This window comes from Pomacea canaliculata, linkage group LG6 (assembly GCF_003073045.1).
Source record: "Pomacea canaliculata isolate SZHN2017 linkage group LG6, ASM307304v1, whole genome shotgun sequence".
Classification (NCBI taxonomy): Eukaryota; Metazoa; Mollusca; class Gastropoda; order Architaenioglossa; family Ampullariidae; genus Pomacea; species Pomacea canaliculata.
Window position 1 is genome coordinate 25,204,028 of NC_037595.1, and position 24,474 is coordinate 25,228,501.

Sequence of the window (24,474 nt, forward strand, 5' to 3'; positions counted from 1 at the left end):
TTGATGTGTTTCTGGGTGTTTTCATTTCTTGATTTGAATGGTGAACAATGATGAATATTCGCTCTATAAGAAGCTGAAAAGGTTTAGAAAAGTTCAAATCAAATCAAAATCACACTTTATCGTCTGTCGAGAAGACTCAGGACAAAATTTTTTCGTCGCTCACAAGGGCAGGCATACATACTCATACAGACATTGAACAGACAGTTAGGAGTAAAGACAAAAAATCGCTCCTAACGATTGGCAACATTCTAAAGTGGTTTTCTCTTCTAAACTTAAAACATGTAAGGTGTTCTGAGCTGGCTTAGACAGTTTTAACAGTGATGGTGAGGAAAGGATTTCGAGATGTTAACACCAATGCGAGAAACTATGATAGCACTGGTACAGGGGTAGGTGAGATCCAGGTTTTTATTTGTCATCAAATGAACAACTAAATGAAAGAAGACTTTAAAAATCCCACTTTTGCAATGCTTCTTTATTAATCTGGCTGATTAAATAAAACAAGCGGAATAAATAAATAGGAAGAATAAGATTTCTACCTACACTCAGTTCTAAACTTCCTATTCCAGTTTTTATTCATAAATCAACTCTCAACTTTGTGTAGTTCTGTTTGACTGATAAACACCAGTGCAGTTGAAAGACTGTAGGTGGAAGCAAAACACTAATGTAAATATACATTTTCACGATTAACAACAAATCACACATTTTCTTCGACTGAAGGAGCAGACTATTCATTCAAAACACATCCCATCGTTTTCCAATATCAAAAATACATGAGATGTGTGTGTGTTAGCGATTATTCATTTAACCCCACAGTAAATGTCGGGGTTGTTGTTAGTCATTGTAAATAATCAATTACCTTTAAGGAATATTTTTTTATCTTCTCTACAAAACCAAAACAATATTATGATCGTTTTTAATACTCAAACATTGTTTTCCCCTTCAAATCATCGAGCGTGTCAAAAACCTTGCAACAACATCACTTATTCAGAATAATCATAATAATATCCAGGTTTACTTACCTTTTATTCTTAGTACTGTTGTTTATTTTTTTTATAGTTCATATGTTATTTATTTGTGTTCCTGTCCCTTGGTGCTGTCCATGTTTCGTTGTTGATCTTGGGCGCTAAGAGAATGTTCCTTAGGAGTGTATGTGCTCTACAAAGTTTGCATTAATAATAATAATAGTGTGCAATGCTGGTCCAATATGTGTTTCGATCTTGGTAAGTAGTGTTCAAATATTAATGGAAACTCTTGGACTGATATTAGCAAGAGCTTGAATTCATTCAGAATGATTTAATATTGGTGAAATAATAGTCCAGGAGTAAGGCCCTTGGACCTACTTTTCTCTGTGGAGAAGGCGGGTGGTTTATACAAAAGGAGCGGCTCATGCATTCTCGATCCCTGGCTTTGTAAGCAACCTTTGACCCATCTGGTTGTGACATCAACAAAATGGCTGGACGAGATTTTTACCTGCCAGCCTGTGATAGCTGAAACTCACATTCTGCCAGGCTGGCAACCATTTAGCAGACATTCCAGACTGATAGCAATATCGGCTTTATGCTGGTATAAAGTTGGCTCCCTGTACCCAAAATTGCCTCGCCCAATGTCGATCTCAGATCCTGGGTTTAGGGGATTATAGTGGCTCTTAAAGCTTTTTAAAATTACTTTTATTGTTTGTAGAAGATGTGTGTTCACACATTCAGCGACAATAAAAAGAAAATTACAAGAACGGTCTGAAAGTATATTTATCAACTGTCAGTACCTAGTCATTGTGATGTCACCATTGTACATTTAAGTCCACGAAGGTTAAGGTTATAGTTCACACACCATGTGTGTTACAGGGGGAGGGTGTGAGTTAAGTAAGGGGGAGCAGGTAGACCAGACCCAGCACCATAGACGGCGCAGTGTTTGTAGAGACACGGACTGGTCCGCCACGCGTATCGCAGTCCTGTCGCCTTGTTGGTCCCACAGCCCGAGGTCGACACAGTCACGTGACTTGCGTCGTGAGGCGTGATTGGCGCAGCATGCCACGTGTCGTGTCCCTCAGTGCACTTGGTAGCAGCTGCTGGGCTACAGCAGACCTTGAAAAGGACATTCCACAAAAATTACCATCACACAATTCCCTATTAGGATATTGGAAATGATCATTAGCTAAAACTAAAAAAAATTAATTATTTGATTTTCTTTAAGAACATGAATAATGATGTCGGAGACAAGGTAGACGAGTTTAAGTGGGGGGTGATGACCTACTTCAAAGCCTGTATTATTCCTGATCTCTAGAGGGGTTCGTCCTCCGTTGTACTCAATGGTGAGTGTGTGGTGCGCTGTGTCAAGCTGGAACTTGCTGGGGAAGGGACCCTGGAAGACCACATCACTGTGACCGTAGGCCACATTCAGGGCGCCCAGCATCAGCCTCTGTGACACGTCCTGCTTGAAGCGTGGATGGATCCTGGAGGTAAAAGTGTGGCTTGTAGAAGGGGTAGATTGTAGACAAATATACAGGAAGTGTCCAGAAAAGAAATGATGGTTTGGATTTTGTAATAAATCGTCCAAGTTTATAGGTAGTAAATCTCCTCATTAACAGGCAAAAAATGTGGTATGGTAGGGAGCAATGAAGGAAGAACGCACGGTCCAGACGGTGAACTGAAGTCAGGCAGGTCCATGGCCACGGCCATGAAAGTCCGGGGTAGGGCGGGGTTAGGACTGTACCCGTACCCTGCTGTCTGTGCCCACCTCAGAGCTGGAAACTGGCCAACGCTGTCCCCCGGGGAGTAGCCTGCCAGCTGTTTGATAAAAGAGAATCCCTGCTAGTCTCCCACAAAAATACGCTTTGTCTGTCTCACGATGTACATGTAGCTCAATTACTTACTTGACTTTTACATAGTCTGGAACAAGTGTTTCCAAAGAGTTTGACAAGACGTTAAGTCAATGTCAAAACCCTTATGATGTTAGGAAAGTGTTTAGAAAAAAGAGAGCTTGGAACTGAAAAAAAAAACCACAAAAAAACAACAACCAACAACTTTGACAATAAAGAATGAAGTTACCTGTACATAGCCAAAAGGGAAGTTGGCTTCAGTTTCGCCCATAGAGTGCTGGCTGAACAGTGACCGCCATCGGGTAACCAGGGCTTTTATTTGGCACGAATACTTCGAAGCATGGTTGGCGTTGGACTCACCTGTTAGCGAGAGTGGACGACAAAAAGGAGAACAAAACAATGTGACTATCTGACAATATGACGAAGATAAACGGCAGAAAAGTAGGGGACTGGGACGAAGAGAAAAAGTGAAAGAGTTGGGAACAAGATAAAGTGGAAGAATATTTAGGAACAGAAAGGAAATGTAAGACTGGGAGGAATAAAATTCATGCAAATTATGTAGACTTTAACAAACAAATAAACAACCAAACACAGGTTGAACAAGTTTTTTTGTTGATCATTCTTGCCTCTCTAGGAAGACTAAAATATAATAGGTTTGAAGTGATAGACAAACGCTGACTTCACTGGGGAATTACAAACGAAAATGTTATGTTCACTTAGTGCATTCTGCGAACTTTACCTTGATACCACAAGGCTCCCAGAAATGTAGTGCCCAAAATAGGGTTCAACATGGCATTCCACAATACTGAATCATTGCCTGGGCCTCTGTAAACGAATATTTCAAAAACAAAGGACATTTTTATATAGGGTTTGTTTCAATCCCTTGGTAGATATCTTGTTCTTAACCTAAGTTGTTCTTTTTTCAATAAAATATCGCTGCAGAGAGCCACTGAAAGGCTAAAATATGAAAATTATGGAGGGGTGAGGTGCTTGAACTGGACGTGTATTGTATTGTTTGGTGTTCTGCTCAATCCTGCTCAACAGCTAATGGTGCCAGTTGGCATGGATCATCATCCTTTGCTGACGACATGGCCACGTTTCTTTATATCCTTGATCTTAAGATCTTTGCAACATAGAACTTTCATGACAGTTATAAGAAACTTTGACATCAGCATCCGAGCACATAAGTGCAAAACATTTATACCCGTTAAAAAAATTCTCAGCATTAGTAGCAGAAAACAAGTCAATAGTGTTGATGCAAACCGTTTTGCGATGGAAGCGCAGTCTTTGATGGCTTCAGGGGGAGACCAGGCCTCGATGGGGGTTCCCCCGTATGCCGATTCGATCAGACCGATGGGGTAGTTGAGATGAGGGTACAGGTACTCGGCGAACAGCCAGCACACGGCAGAAAACCCTCCCATAGCTCCTGAAAAGGTTAATTTTAACATTGGCTTACACCTTTTCTTTCAATGTCGTGTTATTTCCTTCAACAGCCCTAGAAACTTTAGGTAAAGGTTAAAGGTAAAGGTAGTACCCTAACCTTTTCAGGTCGCAAAAAAAAAAAAAAAATAAAAGATTGTGTATTAGATGACGTCAAATGAGCTCCCGTGATACTTTTTTTATTTGACGTCACAGACATGTCAAGTCTCGAGTCCCAGCACGAGGCCGGCTTCATTCATAAAGCCTCGTGAATGGGTGCATGTGACTCAGTCCACTCACTGGTGTTTTGTGGGCCTGTCCAGGGAATGTTCAAGGTCAGGGAAGTTTGTGGAGTAAACGATTCGGTCATCGCCACCTTGAAGACCCGGATGTTAGGAAAATTGTGAGCGTTCTGGAGCTCGGCGGTGCTGTTGATGATCTGCACGTGCATCGTTATAGATGTGATTTATAGCAAAGTTCATTTTGATGTACAAGTAGACTGATGACTAACATTGTTTATCGTTAAATGCATGTTGATAGCCTAGGCTCTGACCAGGTTCACCATAGAAGGAGTTTTGCTCTGCCCAGAACGATTTGTGACTTACATTGCTCATCCAAAAGCCCATGTTGCTCTGACCGGAACACAGCCACACGTCACCAAACAGCACGTCGGTCAGGGTGACGTTACCCTCACGGGAAGTGAAGCTGATGGTGAAGGGTCCGTGCTCGGCCACAGGGTGAAGTTTGAGTTTCCAGGCGCCGCGAGAGACCGTGGCGACGACTGGGGCGATGTTCACCCCCGGGCCAGTGACGTGTGCAGTGACCCTGTCACCTTCTGTGGTGGCCGTGCCCCAGATGACGGCGCTCTTCGGGGCACGCTGCAGGACCATGTGACTGCCGAACACAGGGGCCAGCTGAAGAGCTCCATGTACTGTGAGGACATAGGGTTTTTCTTTGTTGGTTTGTTTCTGGTTGTTTTTTAATACTACGGAATATCGAGTACGTAGACTATACTTAAAGCTGAGCCGATTAATACAAGAATAAAGTGGAGGAGAAGAACAGATTATTTAAGCAGGGAATCATAAGAGTTGTATGCAATGGACATCCTGAATAATCAGCAATGTTTACAAAATAATTTTTTTTTTGCCTGTCTCAACGTGAGTTCACAGAAATCTACAGGGCCTGTCCATTCTTTTACCACTCTTCTTGTGCAGTGTTGGTTACTTACCATCGGCAAACACCATGAACAAATGAATAAGCAGAAGATCCTTCATCATTTCTTGGCTTCAGTATTCACAGAATACGACGTCAGTGAAGAAATGCACAGTTTCCCTCTGAAATCTTGTTCGTGACAATGCCGCTCTCAGTCACGGCAAGGAGTCGTGATAGTCATCAGCCAGTAAAATCTGACCTTTTCAATGTTTTCTTTGCGATTATTACGACTAATAAAAAAAGGGAGATAAGACCAGGGGTCAGACACAGCGCATCGGTAGGCCGTAGCGGACTGGCTGACGCAGAGACGCCTACATTTTGATATTTTATGAGTATTTTACATTGGTGCTGCTTGTTTGCCATCTAGAATGTAGGGACGCGCCATGCACGTGGGCCCTGAAGGCGATATCACTGGTGATTGGATAGCGCCATTCTATAAAACACATGGATAACTCTTCTGGATTGTCGAACTTAGAACGTTTTGTACGAGTCGGATTGAAATCTGGTCACGTGATCAGTGCAGGACGTCGTTGTGATGACCAGTCTGAGTTTATTTGTGAATAGAAGCGAGTCTTTTATTAAAGAATACGTCTGCTGTTGACATGGTAAAGTTGAAATTACTTTTTGGACCTAAGAAAACATTGATTTATAAAATGTGAAGGTGAACAGCCAGGGACAACATTGCACATGTTTACACAGTCCCACCTCTCTTATCTCACACTTACATGCACGTGCACACGCAGTCTGACGAGCACAAGAGAGGACTAGAATCTAAGCTTGACACAGCAGTTTTGTGTTTTCTGGAAGTCGGTTGACATCGGTAAACACGTACTCGTAGGTCTTGTATGGGAATATGAAGACTTGGGACAGCTGTGTGTTAGCGATTATTCATTGAACCCCACAGTAAATGTCTGGGTTGTTGTGAGTCATTGTAAATAATCAATTACATTTAAGGAATATTTTTTATCTTCTCTACAAAACCAAAACAATATTATCATCGTTTTTAATACTCAAACATTGTTTTCCATTCAAATCATCGAGCGTGTTAATAACCTTGCAACAACATCACTTATTCAGAATAATAATAATAATAATATCCAGGTTTACTTACCTTTTTATCCTAGTATATTCTTATAGTTCATATGTTATTTGTTTGTGTTCCTGTCCCTTGGTGCTGTCCATGTTTCGTTCTTGTTCTTGGGCGCTAAGAGCATGCTCCTTAGGAGTGTATGTGCTCTACAAATTTTGCATTAATAATAATAATAATAATAATAATAATAATAATAATAATAATAATAATAATGTGCGTGATATTAGCAAGAGCTTGAATTCATTCAGAATGATTTAATATTGGTGAAATAATAGTCCAGGAGTAAGGCCCTTGGACCTACTTTTCTCTGTGGAGAAGGCGCGTGGTTTATACAAAAGGAGCGGCTCATGCATTCTCGATCCGTGGCTTTGTAAGCAACCTTTGACCCATCTGGTGCTGACATCAACAAAGTGGCTGGGCAAAATGTCTACCTGCCAGCCTGTGCTAGCTGAAGCTCACATTCTGCCACGCTGGCAATCATTTAGCAGACATTCCAGACTGATAGGAATATCGGGTCTATGCTGGTATAAAGTTAATGTACCCAAGATTGCCTCGACCAATGTCGATCTCAGATCCCGGGTTTAGGGGATTATAGTGGCTCTTAAAACTTCTTAAAATTACTTTCTACGTGTTTGTAGAAGATGTCTGTTCACACATTCAGCGACAACAAAAACAAAATTCCAAGAACGGTCTGCAAGTATATTTATCAAGTGTCAGTACCTAGTCCTTGTGGTGTAACCCTTAAGTCCACGAAGGTTAAGGGTTACAGGGGGATGGTGTGAGTTAGGTAAGGGGGAGCAGGTAGACCAGACTCAGCACCATAGACGGCGCAGTTTTTGTAGTTACAGGGACTGGTCCTCCACTCGTATCGCAGTCCCGTCGCCTTGTAGGTCCCACAGCCCGAGGTCGACACAGTCACGTGACTTGCGTCGTGATGCGTGATTGGCGCAGCAAACCAGTGATCGTGTCCCTCAGTGCACTTGGTAGCAGCTGCTGAGCTACAGCAGACCTTGACAAGGACAGAAAGTAGCATCACACAGTCGTCAATAGGTTCTATGTCTATTTGCCTGTCTGTGGATTTGTTTACCCTTTCTGTCTGGTTGTTGACTTAGTAGTTCGCCTGCTGAGCTGTCTCTTTCGCTACCATTGATTGTGTTATATATATTTTTATGTATTAGCAGATAAATAAATCCCTGGCTTCTGTGGATATTTGAAGTTACCTTTAGTTAAAAGCTTATAAGAATCGAGCGCGCAATTTCATAAGATTATTGATAATGATGTCATTGACTAGGAAGACGAGTATAAGTAGGAAGTGAGGACTTACTTCAAAGCCTGTATTGTTCCTGATCTCTAGAGGAGTTCGCCCACTGTCGTACTCAATGGTGAGTGTGTGCTGAGCGGCGTTCAGCTGGAACTTGCTGGGGAAGGGACCCTGGAAGACCACATCACTGTGACCGTAGGCCACATTCAGGGCGCCAAGCATCAGCCTCTGTGACACGTCCTGCTTGAAGCGGGGATGGATTCTGGAGGAAAACAGTGTCTTGCTTGTATACCCCATCTACCCCGATTCTCGAGAAATAGGACGATTTTTTGGTAATAGTGAGGAATTTCAGAGAAGAAGTCTCGGCCATGTCATGTTTTGATATCCTGATAATGATGGCGGTTGATCAATTGCTTTGAAAAATTAAAGAACTTGGGCTGCAGTTTTGAAGCGGAAGTTAATTGTTAACCCTGAGACACCATAGTAAAATAATGCAAAAGTACCATGTCCTTAAGCCAGATGCATAACGCGCGGATAAATATTATTGCTTTATCCCATTTATACCACAGATTTTTACTTTGACCCCATAAAATGCAGCATCTGCAGGGTGTGGACCCCTTTTATGATTACAGAGACAGGGCATTTGCCCTTGCTTCCGCTATGGTGACCAAGGCAAGTGACACCCTCGTTTCATAACTGTTTCCCCTTTTGTTGAGAATCTTATTTGGAAGTGTCCGTAGATTTTGGATTTTTGTGACAAATAGTTCAAGTTTAGATGACTTATAGTTTGAGATTCGTATAACTAGCAAACACTTCCATAAACACACAAATAAAGGGGTCTGGGAGGCAGCAATGAAGAAAGTACTCACGGTCCAGCAGTTGAGTGAAAGTCAGGCAGGTCCATGGCCACGGCCATGAAAGTCCGGGGTAGGGCGGGGTTAGGACTGTACCCGTACCCGGCTGTCTGTGCCCACCTCACACCTGGAAACTGGCCAACGGCGGTACCTTCATTGTACCCTGCCAGCTGTTTGATAGAAGAGTATCGCTGTTAGTCTCCCCTCGAATACTCCTTGTCTGTCTCACGATGTAGCAGATGGGAAATAGTTAAGTATTCTGGAGCAAGGACTCAGAACAGTTCCAGAAAGTCAACGCCAAGAACGTAAATAGTCGATGATCTTTAAATCATCCATGGTGTCGAGAGAGATTAATTAATTGATTCATTGAATTGATTGACGTAGAGAGAGAGAGAGAGAGGGGGAGAAAAAAAACCCTCGAAACTTAAAAATGTTATGGGGCTACTACCCTTTGCAGAAACATCATGTAAATGGAATCTCGTTACCTGTACATAGCCAAAAGGGAAGTCAGCTTCAGTTTCATTCATGGAGTGCTGGCTGAACAGTGACCGCCATCGGGCAACCATGGCTTTTATTTGGCACGAATACTTTGAAACATGATTGGCGTTGGACTCACCTGTTTATGAAAGTTTAACAGGCAAAAGATTATCGAGAACGGTAGATTAAAACAAAAACCAACAAAAGAATGGAGAACGGCTAGGGAGAAACAAAGCAGAATTTTGGAAAGAGAGAGATTGAGAGGCAAAAAGACAATAACAAACAAACAAAAACAAAACATGGCGCCACTGTTAATGGACGGTGAGTGCACAAACTGTCGAAGATTTCACCAATAATTAAAAAAAATATTGTATTTATCTCTAAAGAAGACACATCATGGCAGGTGTGAAGAGACAGATAGTAAAAAGACTTTAGTTGAAATTAAGAGAGAGGTTAGATGAATGCAGTGTTTATTCAGGTTTGTAGTCTGAGAGTTTTACCTTGATACCACAAGGCTCCCAAAAATGTCGTGCCCAGAATAGGGTTCAACATGGCATTCCACAAGACTGAATCGCCACGTGGGCCTCTGTACATAAAGATTTAAAAAAAAAGTGTGAAAAAAATATTTTATTCAACATATACATATAGCTTTACTTGCACTTCAATATATAAAAGTACACCGCATATTCGCTATATCTGTATAGTTTAGGGAGTAGCTGAGGTGTCAAATGATGAAGTTTAGCAAGCACTGATGATTGAATGTATGAAACATGGTCATTACATTGTTTGATGTTCTGAGAAAACCTGCTAATTACCTAATTGGTGCCAAAGTTCACTAATTATCGCCTTTAGATGATAGCGAGTTAACAAATCTTAGCCATCTTGTTCCATTCATAAATACCTTTCTGCTGCCAAACCGGAATATTTTCTTACATGCACAATCGTCTTCTAGATTATTTAAACATGCCCCAGTATGTCTTGAGGACACATACAAAATATTTTCTTTACAGTATAAGCAAATATGCAGGAAGGAATCATTTTGAGCATCATTGCAAGACTGAGTGTTGGTGCCAACCGTTTTGCTATGGAAGCGCAGTCTTTGATGGCTTCGGGGGGAGACCAGGCCTCGATGGGGGTTCCTCCGTATGAAGATTCTATCAGACCGATGGGGCGGTTGATATGAGGGTACAGGTACTCGGCGAACAGCCAGCACACGGCAGACACACCCTGCATAGCTCCTGAAAAAGTTTAATTTTACTATCCTTCAACAGATCCTTTTAATATTTTTTTCCATCTTTTAGAAATTGTAACTTTTTTTCAGCCACTCCAGTTATATCCAATGTCTTGATAATTTCTGTCCGACATTCTGCAAAAGTTTCCTACCAAAGATACGTTTTAGTTGTTTTTTTTGTCAGTTTTCAGACTTCACATGCAGTTTCAAGCCCCGGGTACAGACCTGCTTCATACAACAAACCTTCAAAATCAATGTACCTGACTCAATCTACTCACTAGTGTTCGCTGGCCCAGTCCAGGGAATGTCAAAGGTCATGGTGGTATTTGGCGCGGGAGACTCGGCAAGCGCCGCCCTGGTGACCCGGATGTTCGGAAAGTTGTGCGCGGTCTGCAGCTCGGCGGTGTTGTTCATGACCTGCACATGCATCGTAAAATGAATGCTTTGCCCAGACAAGGTTTAATGTATAGTGAAGTATATTTTGATTTGCGACTCACCTGGTTCATCGTAAAATACATGTTGCTCTGACCGGAACACAGCCACACGTCACCAAACAGCACGTCGGTCAGGGTGACGTTACCCTCACCGGAAGTGAAGCTGATGGTGAAGGGTCCGTGCTCGGCCACAGGGTGAAGTTTGAGTTTCCAGGCGCCGTGAGAGACCGTGGTGACGACTGGGGCGATGTTCACCCCTGGGCCAGTGACATGCGCAGTGACTTTGTCGCCCTCGACGGTCGCCGTGCCCCAGATGACGGCGCTCTGCGGGGCACGCTGCAGGACCATGTGACTGCCGAACACAGACGCCAGCTGCAGCGCTCCCTGCACTGTGAAGTGCTTTTTGTTTATTTGTTTTGGTTATTTTTGATAATACGGAAAGTCGTTAGACTATACTGAGAGTAGAAATGATCGATAACTTAATAAAGGACGAGCAAGAACGAGACAGAGAGACAGAAGGGAGAGAGAGATTATTTAAGCAAAGGAATATAAGAATTATAAGCAAAAGGCATCTCAAAGGCTATCTATGGGCAACATTGCCACAATGCTACTCCCATCCCTCTTCTAGTTTTATACACATGACAGAATTTCTGGGAGTTATCAAGACCAGTGCGGAAAAGCTCCTCCACTCCACAAGAATCCAGTTTGGCCCTGCGTCTAGAGGACAATATGCTACTTGAACAGAATCCTTATTTCCTTTCCTCTTTTATTTAATTAAAAATATAAAAACCGACCTTTCTATTAACAAAATGAAAATAAACAGTACGAATAGCAAAATTTTTAATAAAACGACCAACAGCAAAAAAATCATCCCTGAAAATGTTGACGATGACTAGCTGCTAAATAAAATATTGTAGAATTAATTTGTGTCGGACTGGGTAGTCAGTCTCAACGCACTTTCACAAGAATCGAGGAACTTGCCCATTCTTTTATCACTATTTTTTTGTAGTGTCGCCTACTTACCATCGGCAAACAAGATGCACAGAAGACCAAGCAGTAGAGCTCTCGTCATTTCTTGGCCTCAGTATTCACAGAAATAAATAAAGAAATGCACACTCTTGTTCTAAACTCTTGTCGGCTATAGACAGCCTGACAATGTCGCTCTCTGTCACAGTTAAGAGTTGTGGTAGTCACCACCCAACGAACTATGAACTGTTTAAGGTCTAAGACATTATTTATAACCTTAATAAAGGAAGATAAGACCAGAAGTCTGAGACACGGCGCATGCGTAGACAGTACGTGCTGGCTAACCGGCAGCGGCTAGCTAAGTGCATTTTATTTATGAGTATTCCAGCTTCCAGTGTAGGGACACACCATGCACGTGGGCCCATGAGGCGACATTACTGTGGTCACTGAGAAGTGTGCTGTCAAGTGAACTGTTCTAGATTGTCGGACGTTGAACGTTTTTAAGAGTAGGAATTAAATCTGGTCACGTGGTCACCTTGGAGGTCAGATTGAGATAGTAAGTAGAGGGGAACAAGTTTAATCTTATACAAATTTTTGTATAAGTAATTTTAATTTTGGCAAGGTAAATGACATCTTTTGACGAAAGAGATTGTTGACTGATAAAATTTAAAGGCAACGATTGAACACATTTACAGAGCTTCCCCTCTTCTACTTTTACTCTCTCTCTCACTCACACAGAATCCGAAAGGTAGAAGAGTAGAATCTTGACAACACAGTTTTCTGTGTTCTGGTAATCGTAACAAACATTCACCCATGGTATGGGAATGTGATGGCTAGGGACAGCTGTACACTGACTTATCGAAAGGTTAAAATGTAGGCTTGCTTACCAAAGCAAAGTCTTTTGTTCATTTTTCATTATCGATATGGTCTGGGTGTCGTCTTGTCCATTCCAGACGAATATTCTGGATAGAAGCGAAATACACTTAACATATAATGCCATATCCAGGCCCTTTGGGTGAATTTATGGCGTTTTACAAACAATGATATAAACATGTACGGGTGAGCACATTCAAACGGACAAATACAACCAAAGACAGATTTATCTTTCTTTATCAGACTCGTTTGGCCGGAAGAGCCGTTCATGCCAATATTAATGCCCTTTTCTCCTCAAGAAGCTGAAGGAGTTTAAACAGGTGACTTTATTTGCCTGTTACCTTTTACAAGAAGAAAGGCAAGATCAGCGAACTCCAGAGTGGATGGGATTTGAGTGAGATAAAGTGTGACATTGACTACTTGTGACAATGAGAGGTTTAAGCTCATCTTAAGATTAACTTTCTGACAAACGTAAACAATACATGTACATGCTACGCATCATCTCTCATTCACAAAGGAAAGCACACACACACACAGTTCGCTACACCCACCAAGGCACATAAGACAACTGAATGAAGTAGATATTATATATATATATCTATGTATGTAGATATAAAATTCCAATTTTTAATGAAGCAATCAAAATTACTTCAAGAGCTTTAGCAAAGTCTACGAAAAAGGTAGTTCAGAGAGAGGATTCACACATTCAGCAACAACAAAAAAGAAAACAATTACATGAAAGGTAAGTATGTTTATCAAGTTTCAGTGCCTAGACATCGATGTAACGGCTGTACATTAAAGTCCTCGAGGTTTAAGGGTTAAAGTTCACACACCTTGTGTGTTACAGGGGGAGGGTGTGAGTTTGGTAAGGGGGAGCAGGTAGACCAGACCCAGCACCATAGACTGCGCAGTGTTTGTAGAGACACGGACTGGTCCGCCACGCGTATCGCAGTCCCGTCGCCTTGTTGGCCCCACAGCCCGAGGTCGACACAGTCACGTGACTTGTGTCGTGATGCGTGATTGGCGCAGCATGCCACGTGTCGTGTCCCTCAGTGCACTTGGTAGCAGCTGCTGGGCTACAGCAGACCTTGAAAAGGACATGCCACAAAAATTACCATCACATAAATCCGTATCAGGATATTGGAAACGATCATTAACTAAAACTACAAAATTTTAATTATTTAATTTTCTTTAAGAACATTAATAATGATGTCGGAGACAAGGTAGACGAGTTTGAGTAGGAAGTGATGACCTACTTCAAAGCCTGTATTATTCCTGATCTCTAGAGGGGTTCGTCCTCCGTTGTACTCAATGGTGAGTGTGTGGTGCACTGTGTCAAGCTGGAACTTGCTGGGGAAGGGACCCTGGAAGACCACATCACTGTGACCGTAGGCCACATTCAGGGCGCCCAGCATCAGCCTCTGTGACACGTCCTGCTTGAAGCGGGGATGGATTCTGGAGGTAAAAATGTGACTTGTAGAAGGGGTAGATTGTAGACAAATATACAGGAAGTGTCCAGAAAAGAAATGATGGTTTGGATTTTGTAATAAATCGTCCAAGTTTAGAGAGCTTATAGTTTCAGACTTATAACCAGTCAATATCTTCAAAAACAGATAAAAATATGGTATGGTAGGGAGCAATGAAGAAAGAACGCACGGTCCAGAAGGTGAACTGAAGTCAGGCAGGTCCATGGCCACGGCCATGAAAGTCCGGGGTAGGACGGGGTTAGGACTGTACCCGTACCCTGCTGTCTGTGCCCACCTCAGAGCTGGAAACTGGCCAACGCTGTCACCTGGTGAGTAGCCTGCCAGCTGTTTGATAGAAGAGTATCGCTGTTAAATACCCTTTGTCTGTCTCACGATGTAGCACAACTAAAAACAATTACTTAATACTTGACTTATACACAGTCTGCAAGAAATGCTTCCAACGAGTGTGAGAAGACGTTTAAGTTCAATGGCAAAAAACATTTTAATGATATGAAAGTGTCTAGAAAAAAAGAAAGAGACATTGGAACTTATTTTTTTTTTTAAAAAAACCTTGACAATAAAGAATCAAGTCACCTGTACATAACCAAAAGGAAAGTTGGCTTCAGTTTCGCCCATGGAGTGCTGGCTGAACAGTGACCGCCATCGGGTAACCAGGGCTTTTATTTGGCACGAATACTTCGAAGCATGGTTGGCGTTGGACTCACCTGTTAGCGAGAGTGGACGACAAAAAGGAACTTCACGGAGTACAAAACAATGTGACTATCTGATTATAAATGACAAAGACAAACGGCAGAAATGTAGGGGATGGGGACGAAGAGAAACAGTGAAAGAGTTGGGAAAAAGACAAAGTGGAAGAATATTTAGGAACAGAAAGGAAATGTAAGACTGGGAGGAATAAAATTCATGCAAATTATGTATACTTTAACAAACAAATAAACAACCAAACACAGGTTGAACTGACGAAGATTTCAAGTATTTTTGTTGATCATTCCTACCTCTCCAAAGAAGACACAAGTATAATAGGTTTGAAGTGATAGACGAACACTGACTTCTTTGGGGAATTACAAACGAAAATGTTATGTTCACTTAGTGCATTCTGCGAACTTTACCTTGATACCATAAGGCTCCCAGAAATGTAGTGCCCAGAATAGGGTTCAGCATCCCATTCCACAATACTGAATCATTGCCTGGGCCTCTGTAAACAAATTTTTTTAAAAAAGGACATTTTTATATAGGGTTTGTTTGAATCCCTTGGTAGATATCTTGTTCTTAACCTAAGTTGTTCTTTTTCAATAAAATATCACTGCAGAGAGCCACTGAAATATGAAAATTATGGAGGGGTGTGGTACTTGAACTGGACGGGTATTGTATTGTTTGGTGTTCTGCTCAATCCTGCTCAACAGCTAATGGTGCCAGTTGGCATGGATCATCATCCTTTGTTGACCGACTTTCCAGACGACATGGCCACGTTTCTTTATATCTTTGATCTTACGATTTTTGCAATACAGAACTTTCATGACAGTTAAAAGAAACTTTGGCATCCGAGCACAAAAGTGCAGAACATTTACACTAAATTCTCAGCATTAGTAGCAGAAAACATGTCAATAGTGTTGATGCAAACCGTTTTGCGATGGAAGCGCAGTCTTTGATGGCTTCAGGGGGAGACCAGGCTTCGATGGGGGTTCCACCGTACTGCGATTCGATCAGACCGATGGGGTAGTTGAGATGAGGGTACAGGTACTCGGCGAACAGCCAGCACACGGCAGAAAAATCTTCCAAAGCTCCTGAAAAGTTTAATTTTACCACCAATTCACACTTTTCTTTAAATATCTACTGTTATTTCCTTCAATAGCCGTAGAAACTGTCGCCAAAGGTTAAAAAAAGTAAAGGTCACCCCCTAACCTTTTTAGGTCGTTGGAGTGTGACGTGTTAGAAATTTCACTAAGTAAAAAATTTTATTAAAAAAACTAAATACGAGGATGCCAAATTAGCTCACTGGCGTTTTGTGGGCCTGTCCAGGGAGTGTTCAGCCTCAAGGAAGTTTGTGGAGTAAAAGACTCGACCAAAGCCGCCTTGAAGATCCGGATGTTCGGAAAGTTGTGAGCGTTCTGGAGCTCGGCGGCGCTGTTGATGATCTGCACGTGCATCGGAATAGATGTGATTTATAGCAAAGTTCATTTTGATGTACAAGTAGACTGATGACTAACATTGTTTACTGTTAAATGCATGTTGATAGCCTAGGCTCTGACCAGGTTCACCATGGAATGCGTCTTGCTCTGCCCAGTACGAACATACGACTCACTTCGTTCAACCTAAAGCCCATGTTGCTCTGACCGGAACACAGCCACACGTCACCGAACAGCACGTCGGTCAGGGTGACGTTACCCTCACCGGAAGTGAAGCTGATGGTGAAGGGTCCGTGCTCGGCCACAGGGTGAAGTTTGAGTTTCCAGGCGCCGTGAGAGACCGTGGTGACGACTGGGGCGATGTTCACCCCAGGGCCAGTGACGTGTGCAGTGACCCTGTCACCTTCTACGGTCGCCGTGCCCCAGATGACGGCGCTCTTCGGTGCACGCTGCAGAACCATGTGACTGCCGAACACAGACGCCAACTGCAGCGCCCCCTGTACTGCGAGTTATATACTCTGGTTATTTTGTATACTGCGGAATATCAAGTGCGTAGACTATATTCGGAGTTGAGACTATTAATACATAAATAAAGTGGAGGAGAAGAGTATACAAGAATATATTTTAAAGCAGGGGATCGTAAGAGTTGTCATCAATGGACGCCCTGAATAATCAGTAATATTTCCAAAATTAATTTTTTGTCTGTCTCTCTCTCTCTCTCAATGTGAAGTCACATGAATTAACGGGACTTGTCCATTCTTTTACCACTCTTCTTGTGCAACTTCGGTTACTTACCATCGGCAAACACGACGAATAAAAGACCAAGCAGAAGACCCTTCATAATTTCTTGGCTTCAGTATTCACAGGATACGACTTCAGTGAAGAAATGCACAGTTCCCCTCTAAAATCTTGTTCATCAATATCGCTCTAGTCACGGCAAGGAGTCGTGATAGTCATCAGCCAGTAAAATCTGACCTTTTCAATGTTGTCTTTGCGATTTTTAAGACTAAAAAAAGGGGAGATAAGACCAGGGGTCAGACACAGCGCATCGATAGGCCGTAGCGGACTGGGTGACGCAGAGATTCCTACATTTTGATATTTTATGAGTATTTCAGATTGTTGTTGCTTGTTTGCCATCTAGAATGTAGGGACGCGCCATGCACGTGGGCCCTGAAGGCGATGTCACTGGTGATTGGATAGCACCATTCTATAAAACACGTGGATAACTCTTCTGGATTGTCGAACTTAGAACGTTTTGTAAGAGTCGGATTTAAATCTGGTCACGTGATCAGTGCAGGACGTCGTTGTGATGACCAGTCTGAGTTTATTTGTGAATAGAAACGAGTCTTTTATTAAAGAATACGTCTGTTGTTGACATGGTAAAGTTGAAATTACTTTTTGACCTAAGAAAACATTGATTTATAAATGTGAAGGTGAACAGCCAGGGACAACATTGCACACGTTTACACAGTCCCACCTCTCTTATCTCACACTTACATGCACGAGCACACACAATCTGACGAGCACAAGAGAGGACTAGAATCTAATCTTGACACAGCAGTTTTGTGTTTTCTGAAAGTCGGTTGACAGCGGTAAACGTACTCGGAGGTCTTCTATGGGAATGTGAAGACTTGGGACAGCTGTTTGCTGACAACCTATGTCAGGTTAAAATTTAAGTTTTACTTACGCCCACCCCCACCAATAAAGTGACGAGTTTTATTCACTATCGATAAGGTCTGGTTGTCATCCATTCCAGTCATTAGATGAAAAGGAAATAATGAGCGGCATGTTGATTGTGTTTAATCTCAATGATGCCACTGGCATTTTAGTGGCCGTAGGTTTAAAGCAAAGGTAAATCGTTTCCTACAGACAACATGGAAAAGAGTCTCGTTTTACTCCTGGGTATAAACCATTGACATCCTAGGATAAAGAACACGAAGTAGTGTTCTCGGGGCCGTACTTTACAGGGCACTTCTCCTCAATAACCTCGCTTTATCTTTACAGCCACCAAGAGGAGGAGGGGTATGGTCATTGTATGCAAACATGAAGGGTGACTGTCGCTTAAAATAATGAATCAATAAATCAGTTTGAAAATGTTTTATTGAACTGCATGGTGACATAATTTGATTGAAACATTGTATTTAAGGTAACTGATAGACTCTCAGGTAAAACAAACCAAGGCATCAACCTTTAAAATCAACTCGAAAATATACTTTTGTATTCATTTTTTTAAGGGAAAAGTGTATATTCTGACATTCTGTTGCCAGCAGTGTGAAAAGGTTTGGTTCATTGATGGTCAATGGTAATTTCAAACTGTTTTTTAAGTAATGGAAGTCTAAACAACAATTCTAGCTCATTTTTAATGATTATTTTGAACTTAATGAACTGAACGACATATTGCATACATTCACGGGTTGATGCTTCGCTGATGTTTTATTGAGGAATACTTGTAGTGATATACGGTGGTGCAGGCAGACCGGAGTCGGCGCTGTAGATGGCACAGAGTTTGTAGGGGCAAGGACTCGTATACCATTCGTACCGCAGTCCTATCACCTTCATAGTCGTACAGACTGAGGTAGACACTGTCACGTGACTTCCTTCGTGCCCAACGATTGGTGTTGCCATCCACAAATCATGTACTCCGCATTGGGTGCCGCCTGAATGACTGCAGCAGACCTTCATAACGAAAAGTATATATCAGCGTATAATATATATATAAGGCTAGCGGAGGCAAGTTTTAAAAGCCTTAGGAAGGAAGAGTAGAGGATGTATAAAAAAAGAGTGCAAAGGGGTCGTGAGGAGTAAGACTGAGACTAGGAAGGCAGGAGGGTAAAAGTTGTGGGCTCTTGAGTAGAAGGATTACCAGGAGGAGCAGCAGTACCTCGAAACCTTTATTGTTCCTGATCTCTAGAGGAGTTCGCCCACTGTCGTACTCAATGGTGAGTGTGTGGTGCGCTGTGTCAAGCTGGAACTTGCTGGGGAAGGGACCCTGGAAGACCACATCACTGTGACCGTAGGCAATATTCAGGGCGCCCACCATCAGCCTTTCTGCTACATCTTGCTTATAGCGCGGGTGGATGCTAGAGACCCAGGAAAATGGTCATTAGCAGCTTGTAATTAAAATTATAACACCCTTGTTACGAAAGTTTGAGTACTTTGGTGACGATATTGCTATCGTTATGGACCAACAGAGTTGACATGAAAACTCACCCTCCTTGTGGCGAGGCAAAGTCAGGCAGGTCCATGGCCACGGCCATGAAAGTTTTGGGTAGGGCAGGGTTAGGACTGTACCCGTACCCGGCTGTCTGCGCCCACCTCTCTGGCGGGTAGGACCCGACGTAGTTCTCACCCTGGTTGTGCGGCGCCAGCTGAGGAGTAAGTAAGAAGGTAGGTAGGGTAGGCCATCAAAGGAACTCCCAAGGTATGACGCTAAACTTAATTTAAATTAATTTAGAGTTTAAAAAATCTTTTCTGAATTATTTATTGTTATTACTCAACACATCACGATTTCGAACGACTGATATTTGTCCATTGTTTTTCAGAAGAAAACATCCGTATGTCTAGATTTTTTAATAATATTTCTGCAGTGACCTATTAATTTTAAAGTTTGAAAGTTACACAACAATCAGATTTCATAGCATTTGATAGAGAAGGATGTTTATTGCATTTTATGTCTCCATGATGAATATTCTTTGTGGTCAAGGTATAACTTACTGTTTGGGCCTAACATGACACCATCAAAGATGCTAATGATATGTTGTGGGTTAGTTCTTGTGGACATTTTTGTGCACAGTCAAACGCAAAGATGTCAGTAGTTGGGGAAACATGCTTCTTGTGGACACGTTTCTTCAACGTAGAGATCTCAGTGAGATATGTACATGATGCTAAATGGAGATATCTCAGTGAGATGTTGTTGTTGTGGACTTACCTGTACATAACCAAACGGAAAGTCTGCTGCTGTCTCCGCTAAAGACTGTGTGTTGAAGGATGAGCGCCAGCGTTTGAGCAGGGCTTGTATCTGGCAGGAGTACTGCCCGGAGTGCCCGGAGTTCTGCTCCCCTGCACTCACAGGAAGTAGTTTACAGTTATTTTCTTCGATTAACAAGTGTTTACTAACGGTAAGTGACTCTGAATGTCCAAAATTGTGTCCGCTAAGTATCATGTCTGTCTTTTGTAAAAGTGGTGGCACAAATTTTTATCGCATCCTGGTTAAAGTTATGACACCAGGTTATAGTTAGTCATGATGTTACCTTGGTACCACAAAACTCCAAACAGCGTGTTGGACAGCAGAGGATGAATCATACCATTCCACAAGGCAGAGGGATCGTTATTATTAGCTCTGCACACACACACATACTCGGAGGTTTGTACATCGCCAATCAAACACATTTCTTTGTTCATTGTAATTAACGGGTTGACATTTAATGGTCTGAAGGTATAGAAGTCGTTGAGAAATGACCACAAAGGTCGCCAAACATTCATGCTCACCGTTTTGTGGCAGAGGTACAGTCGTGGAGGGCCTCGGGTGAAGACCAGGCCTCGATGACTGTTCCACCCACAGAAGCTTCAATCAGGCCTATGGGGTACTTGAGGTGAGGATACAGGTACTCGGCAAAGAGCCAGCAGACCGCGGAGAAGCCGTGTAGGGAGGCTGCACAGATGAACACTTCAAGTTAGTGTATGTGTCACACTATAACTTTTTAAAAATCATTTTGTTCAGACCCTGTTTCATTGGTGCTTTTGCTTGAGTAGCATCTCTCAGATTACAAAGGTTCTTCTGTTGCCAGTGTATATTGTTCCTGTGTCACTCTACATTTATTGTTCTATTTGTTTCCTTTTACAATTTCTTTGCTCCATTTTACATTTGTCCTTACAATCCTTGTACTTAACAATCCGACCAATTGCTCTCTCGATACTTGAACTAATTCATTTACTGGACAAGCTGGTCTATCAACACTTGATTCATTTGCTGGTATCTACACCCGTTCATCTGCAGGCACTTGCATCATTTCACTTACTGACAGAGGGACCAGACCAGGGAATGTCGAAGACAGCGTTGTCGTAGGGCGAGGCTGAGGCAGTCGTTCTGACCTTTGTAAAGCGGATATTCGGAAATCCCAGTGCACGCTGGATCTCGATGGTAGCGTTCATCACCTGGACAGGAAATAAGCAAGCATAACGTTGAGACGAACACCTTCCATCGGGGTACATGCACAAAAATGTACACGTCTCTCTCTCTCTCTCTGAAATCCCCCTCCGACACACACATACTTGCTATCCTTCACACATAAAGAGATTTTGCAAAGGCTATGGCAGTAAGAAGCCTATCATGTGATTATCCACATCGGGCTTCTTGAGTAGAAGACTGGAGCCGAGGTCAACAAGTTTACGGACATCGCACAACTAACTAAACGCTCTTCTATTGCCATCGATGCAGAATGAGATGAACCCGAACCCATTTATAATTTTTTTTAGTGTCTTATGGAGGAAGGGGTGAGTCATCTACACACATCACTAGTACTTAGTTAATAAATTCAACCCAAGCAGCAGGCAGAACCTGGCTCATGACGAAATACATGTTGCTCTGGCCAGAACACAGCCACACGTCGCCGAACAGCACGTCGGTTAAGGTCACGTGACCCTCACTGGACGAGATGTTGATGGTGAAGGGTCCTGGGGATGAGACAGGCTGCAGCTTGAGTTTCCAGACGCCGTGAGAGACGGTAGTGACGACAGGAGCTATGTTCACGCCTGTGGCGATGACCTGTGCAGTGACTTTGTCGCCCTCGACGGTGGCCGTGCCCCAGATGACGGCCCTCTGGGGGGCGCGCTGCAGGACCATGTGGCTGCTGAACACAGACGCCAGCTTCAGCGCTCCCTGTACTGTGCAATCAGATATAGGAAATAATACACTTTGGGAAACTCCTTGAAAACAAGAAAGTATTTTCACCCTTATAGCGAAATAAATACTCCCTTCTACAAGCGTTAAACAGATAAGGTGCCTCGAAAAACTCATTTTTTTCATTGTTGTTATATATTCCCTATAACTTCTCTTTAACGAGTTGAAAATTCTTTATAAGGCAGTCAGTAATCTTTTTATGAAAAAGCTGTATTCTGTGTGTGGTCAGGTATTTTTCTCTCAGACTGATATCTTAGTACCAGCAGAATCAATCCGCTGCACTTCATGACTTATCACACGTCCTGTGGAACAAAACATTGCTTATAGCTCACAGATTTTATTCTTACGAGGGACTCAGAAACAGGAAAGAAACAAGACAATTATTTTAACAAGAAGGAGAACATTTATTCACTTCATATGTTCACTTACCTTTTGTGCCCGAAATCAGCAAAATCGCAAAAAGCAGAATTCTTTTCATTGTGTTTCCAAGTTTCTGTACTTAGGTTTGTAGCAAGGGCGTTACCTAACCGGTCTCCACTTCCAAGTTCGTCTGCCAACAATTTTCAGTACAGGGCCGCAAGGATAATACTTTCATGACAGCAAAGAGATAAGATTAATATTTTTTTTCCTCTCAGAACGTGTTCCTTCGAAGGAGAGTATCAGTACTAGCAACTGCAAATAACGGGAACGGTCTTACTTTGCGATTCTACTTTTCGTCCTTTAACTTCTTTGACTTGTCTGATGTCCTCTGCTGTGCACCTCGTTCGGAGGTCATCGTGGTCGAGGACAGGTGAAAGTTTCCAGAGACTATGTTGAAGACTAGGTCAGTGACGTGTGCAGTGACTTATGGTTGCCGTGCCTAGAGAGTGTATAGTCTTCAGTCCTTTGTGATTACTTTGCATAACGGTGCGTGCTTTTTGTATTGCCAGAAACTGTTTGTGTCAGTAAGGAAAGGCCCCCTCTGTTATGGCGATATACTTCATGGAGAGCAGAGCTGTAGAGACCGGCTAGAAACTCACAAGGTTTATGAGAAAGTGAGTGAGAAAGAGAGACGGGGAGCATTCACACATTTAGCAACAACAACAAAATTGAAAAAAAACCGGTATATTTATCAAGTTTGAATGCCTAGGCATCCTGATATAACAGTTGTACATTAAAGCCCCCGAGGTTTAAGGGTTAAAGTTCACACACTTTGTGCGTGACAGGGGGAGGGAGAAAGTTGTTGCTTCTCTCCTCGACTGTCATCAGGACTGCGAGTGCTTGAACTTCGTGCTGTCCACGAGTCGTCAGGACACATTTTTGTCTCCTTCTGGCAGTCGTTGTTGTCCAGTACAAGTTCCATGTTGTAGCCAAAGCTGGCTAGTTTGACGAAGATCGGAGCTTCTTAGTTTTTCTACTAAGTTTTTAAGTTAAAAAAATTCTGCCAAGTTTACGGACTGCTTTCGTAAGCAGTGGCGTAGGAAGATGTTCGCTTTGGGGGGGGGGGGGGGGGGCAAACCAAAGAGTGGTACGTTTGCACCCTGTGAGGGCTCCCATACCCAATCGAGAATCGTGCGCGACCTACTGACCGGAAATGATTTGTGTTTCGATGATCGTACAGTGTAAAGCTGCTTTTGGCCATTTCCCGTGTACCAAAGTTATTTTCCTTGCAGGCTTCGCCATTACACTCATTTCAAACATGACAGTATTTTTACATAATGCGACATGGCACATTCCTTCCACACCAATGTCTCTGGCTGCTTCTCCATTGACGGACAAAGTTTATTAGTTAAATAACCAACTTGTTACTGCCAAACAAGTGGCAGTCCACAGACATTATCACACAAGATGATGTTGACATGACATTTAAAGGTTTGATGCAGACTGAATATCAGCTGGACCGTTTTCATTCATCCTTAATTTAGTATTTCACCACTCCATGAACACTAATCACTCTCGTGCCTTTATGTCAAAAGTTTAGACATTGTTTTCTTTTTTTTCCTTTTTTTTTGTTGTTGTTGTTGTCTGTTTGGCCAAGAGTGTTGATGGACAAAAAATTATTTTTAACTACAAAAGTTCCAATTTTAAATAATCATTATGTTAAAATTAAAATAATACAAGATATGTAAGTTGCAAAGTCTTTCAGTGGATTAGTAGCAACAACCTCTACCGACAGGACGCCAGATATGACTCCACTTCATGATTTGAGAAATCTGTTTGACCAGACGTTTAAACAAAGAAAGTAATAATAAATGAGATTGAGGTATGTCACAAACCTGCTGCGCTATATTTTTTAATGTTTTTTTTTTTTTTTTAGCTAGGAAGGAGACAGGGAAAAAGTAACTGGAAGA

At 42.3% G+C, this 24,474-nt stretch overlaps 4 protein-coding genes across 4 annotated transcripts; all 4 read right to left on the reverse strand.

Annotated features, from left to right (window-relative positions):
* Positions 1-1,727: 1,727 nt before the first annotated feature.
* Positions 1,728-5,651, reverse strand: LOC112567020 (sialate O-acetylesterase-like). Its single transcript, XM_025243455.1, has 9 exons — positions 5,463-5,651; positions 4,840-5,165; positions 4,535-4,673; positions 4,079-4,241; positions 3,555-3,640; positions 3,045-3,175; positions 2,629-2,783; positions 2,251-2,449; positions 1,728-2,081 (listed from the first exon to the last, which is right to left on the reverse strand). The coding sequence occupies exons 1-9, from the start codon at positions 5,509-5,511 to the stop codon at positions 1,836-1,838; spliced, it is 1,494 nt and encodes a 497-aa protein (XP_025099240.1). The 5' UTR covers positions 5,512-5,651; the 3' UTR covers positions 1,728-1,835.
* Positions 5,652-7,221: 1,570 nt separating this feature from the next.
* LOC112567019 (sialate O-acetylesterase-like) lies at positions 7,222-12,009 on the reverse strand. The gene is made up of 9 exons (XM_025243454.1): positions 11,817-12,009; positions 10,857-11,182; positions 10,638-10,776; positions 10,204-10,366; positions 9,629-9,714; positions 9,137-9,267; positions 8,667-8,821; positions 7,861-8,059; positions 7,222-7,545 (listed from the first exon to the last, which is right to left on the reverse strand). Exons 1-9 carry the CDS (start codon positions 11,863-11,865, stop codon positions 7,300-7,302), a joined length of 1,494 nt encoding a protein of 497 aa, XP_025099239.1. The 5' UTR covers positions 11,866-12,009; the 3' UTR covers positions 7,222-7,299.
* Positions 12,010-13,368: 1,359 nt separating this feature from the next.
* Positions 13,369-17,213, reverse strand: LOC112567021 (sialate O-acetylesterase-like). The gene is made up of 9 exons (XM_025243456.1): positions 17,041-17,213; positions 16,422-16,747; positions 16,116-16,254; positions 15,741-15,903; positions 15,229-15,314; positions 14,693-14,823; positions 14,289-14,443; positions 13,889-14,087; positions 13,369-13,719 (listed from the first exon to the last, which is right to left on the reverse strand). Exons 1-9 carry the CDS (start codon positions 17,084-17,086, stop codon positions 13,474-13,476), a joined length of 1,491 nt encoding a protein of 496 aa, XP_025099241.1. The 5' UTR covers positions 17,087-17,213; the 3' UTR covers positions 13,369-13,473.
* Positions 17,214-18,297: 1,084 nt separating this feature from the next.
* Positions 18,298-22,805, reverse strand: LOC112567299 (sialate O-acetylesterase-like). Its single transcript, XM_025243940.1, has 9 exons — positions 22,574-22,805; positions 21,803-22,128; positions 21,264-21,399; positions 20,734-20,896; positions 20,496-20,584; positions 20,174-20,304; positions 19,456-19,613; positions 19,127-19,325; positions 18,298-18,921 (listed from the first exon to the last, which is right to left on the reverse strand). Exons 1-9 carry the CDS (start codon positions 22,620-22,622, stop codon positions 18,679-18,681), a joined length of 1,494 nt encoding a protein of 497 aa, XP_025099725.1. The 5' UTR covers positions 22,623-22,805; the 3' UTR covers positions 18,298-18,678.
* Between the last annotated feature and the right edge of the window lie 1,669 nt (positions 22,806-24,474).

Bases quoted from the DNA above. Each gene is read 5' to 3' on its own strand.
- LOC112567020 (XM_025243455.1), bottom strand. From the start codon at position 5,511: ATGATGAAGGATCTTCTGCTTATTCATTTGTTCATGGTGTTTGCCGAT. The intron at 2,450-2,628 runs GTGCGTTCTTCC...TTTTACCTCCAG, and splicing joins TTCAGTTCACCGTCTGGACC to GATCCATCCACGCTTCAAGC. The intron at 2,082-2,250 runs GTAGGTCATCAC...GTCCTTTTCAAG, and splicing joins GGAATAATACAGGCTTTGAA to GTCTGCTGTAGCCCAGCAGC.
- LOC112567019 (XM_025243454.1), bottom strand. From the start codon at position 11,865: ATGACGAGAGCTCTACTGCTTGGTCTTCTGTGCATCTTGTTTGCCGAT. The intron at 11,183-11,816 runs GTAAGTAGGCGA...AGCACTTCACAG, and splicing joins GTGCATCTTGTTTGCCGATG to TGCAGGGAGCGCTGCAGCTG. The intron at 7,546-7,860 runs GTAAGTCCTCAC...GTCCTTGTCAAG, and splicing joins GGAACAATACAGGCTTTGAA to GTCTGCTGTAGCTCAGCAGC.
- LOC112567021 (XM_025243456.1), bottom strand. From the start codon at position 17,086: ATGAAGGGTCTTCTGCTTGGTCTTTTATTCGTCGTGTTTGCCGATG. The intron at 15,904-16,115 runs GTGAGCTAATTT...TAAACTTTTCAG, and splicing joins GACAGGCCCACAAAACGCCA to GAGCTTTGGAAGATTTTTCT. The intron at 14,088-14,288 runs GTGCGTTCTTTC...TTTTACCTCCAG, and splicing joins TTCAGTTCACCTTCTGGACC to AATCCATCCCCGCTTCAAGC.
- LOC112567299 (XM_025243940.1), bottom strand. From the start codon at position 22,622: ATGAAAAGAATTCTGCTTTTTGCGATTTTGCTGATTTCGGGCACAAAA. The intron at 21,400-21,802 runs GTTCTGCCTGCT...TTTCCTGTCCAG, and splicing joins TGTATTTCGTCATGAGCCAG to GTGATGAACGCTACCATCGA. The intron at 18,922-19,126 runs GTACTGCTGCTC...TTCGTTATGAAG, and splicing joins GGAACAATAAAGGTTTCGAG to GTCTGCTGCAGTCATTCAGG.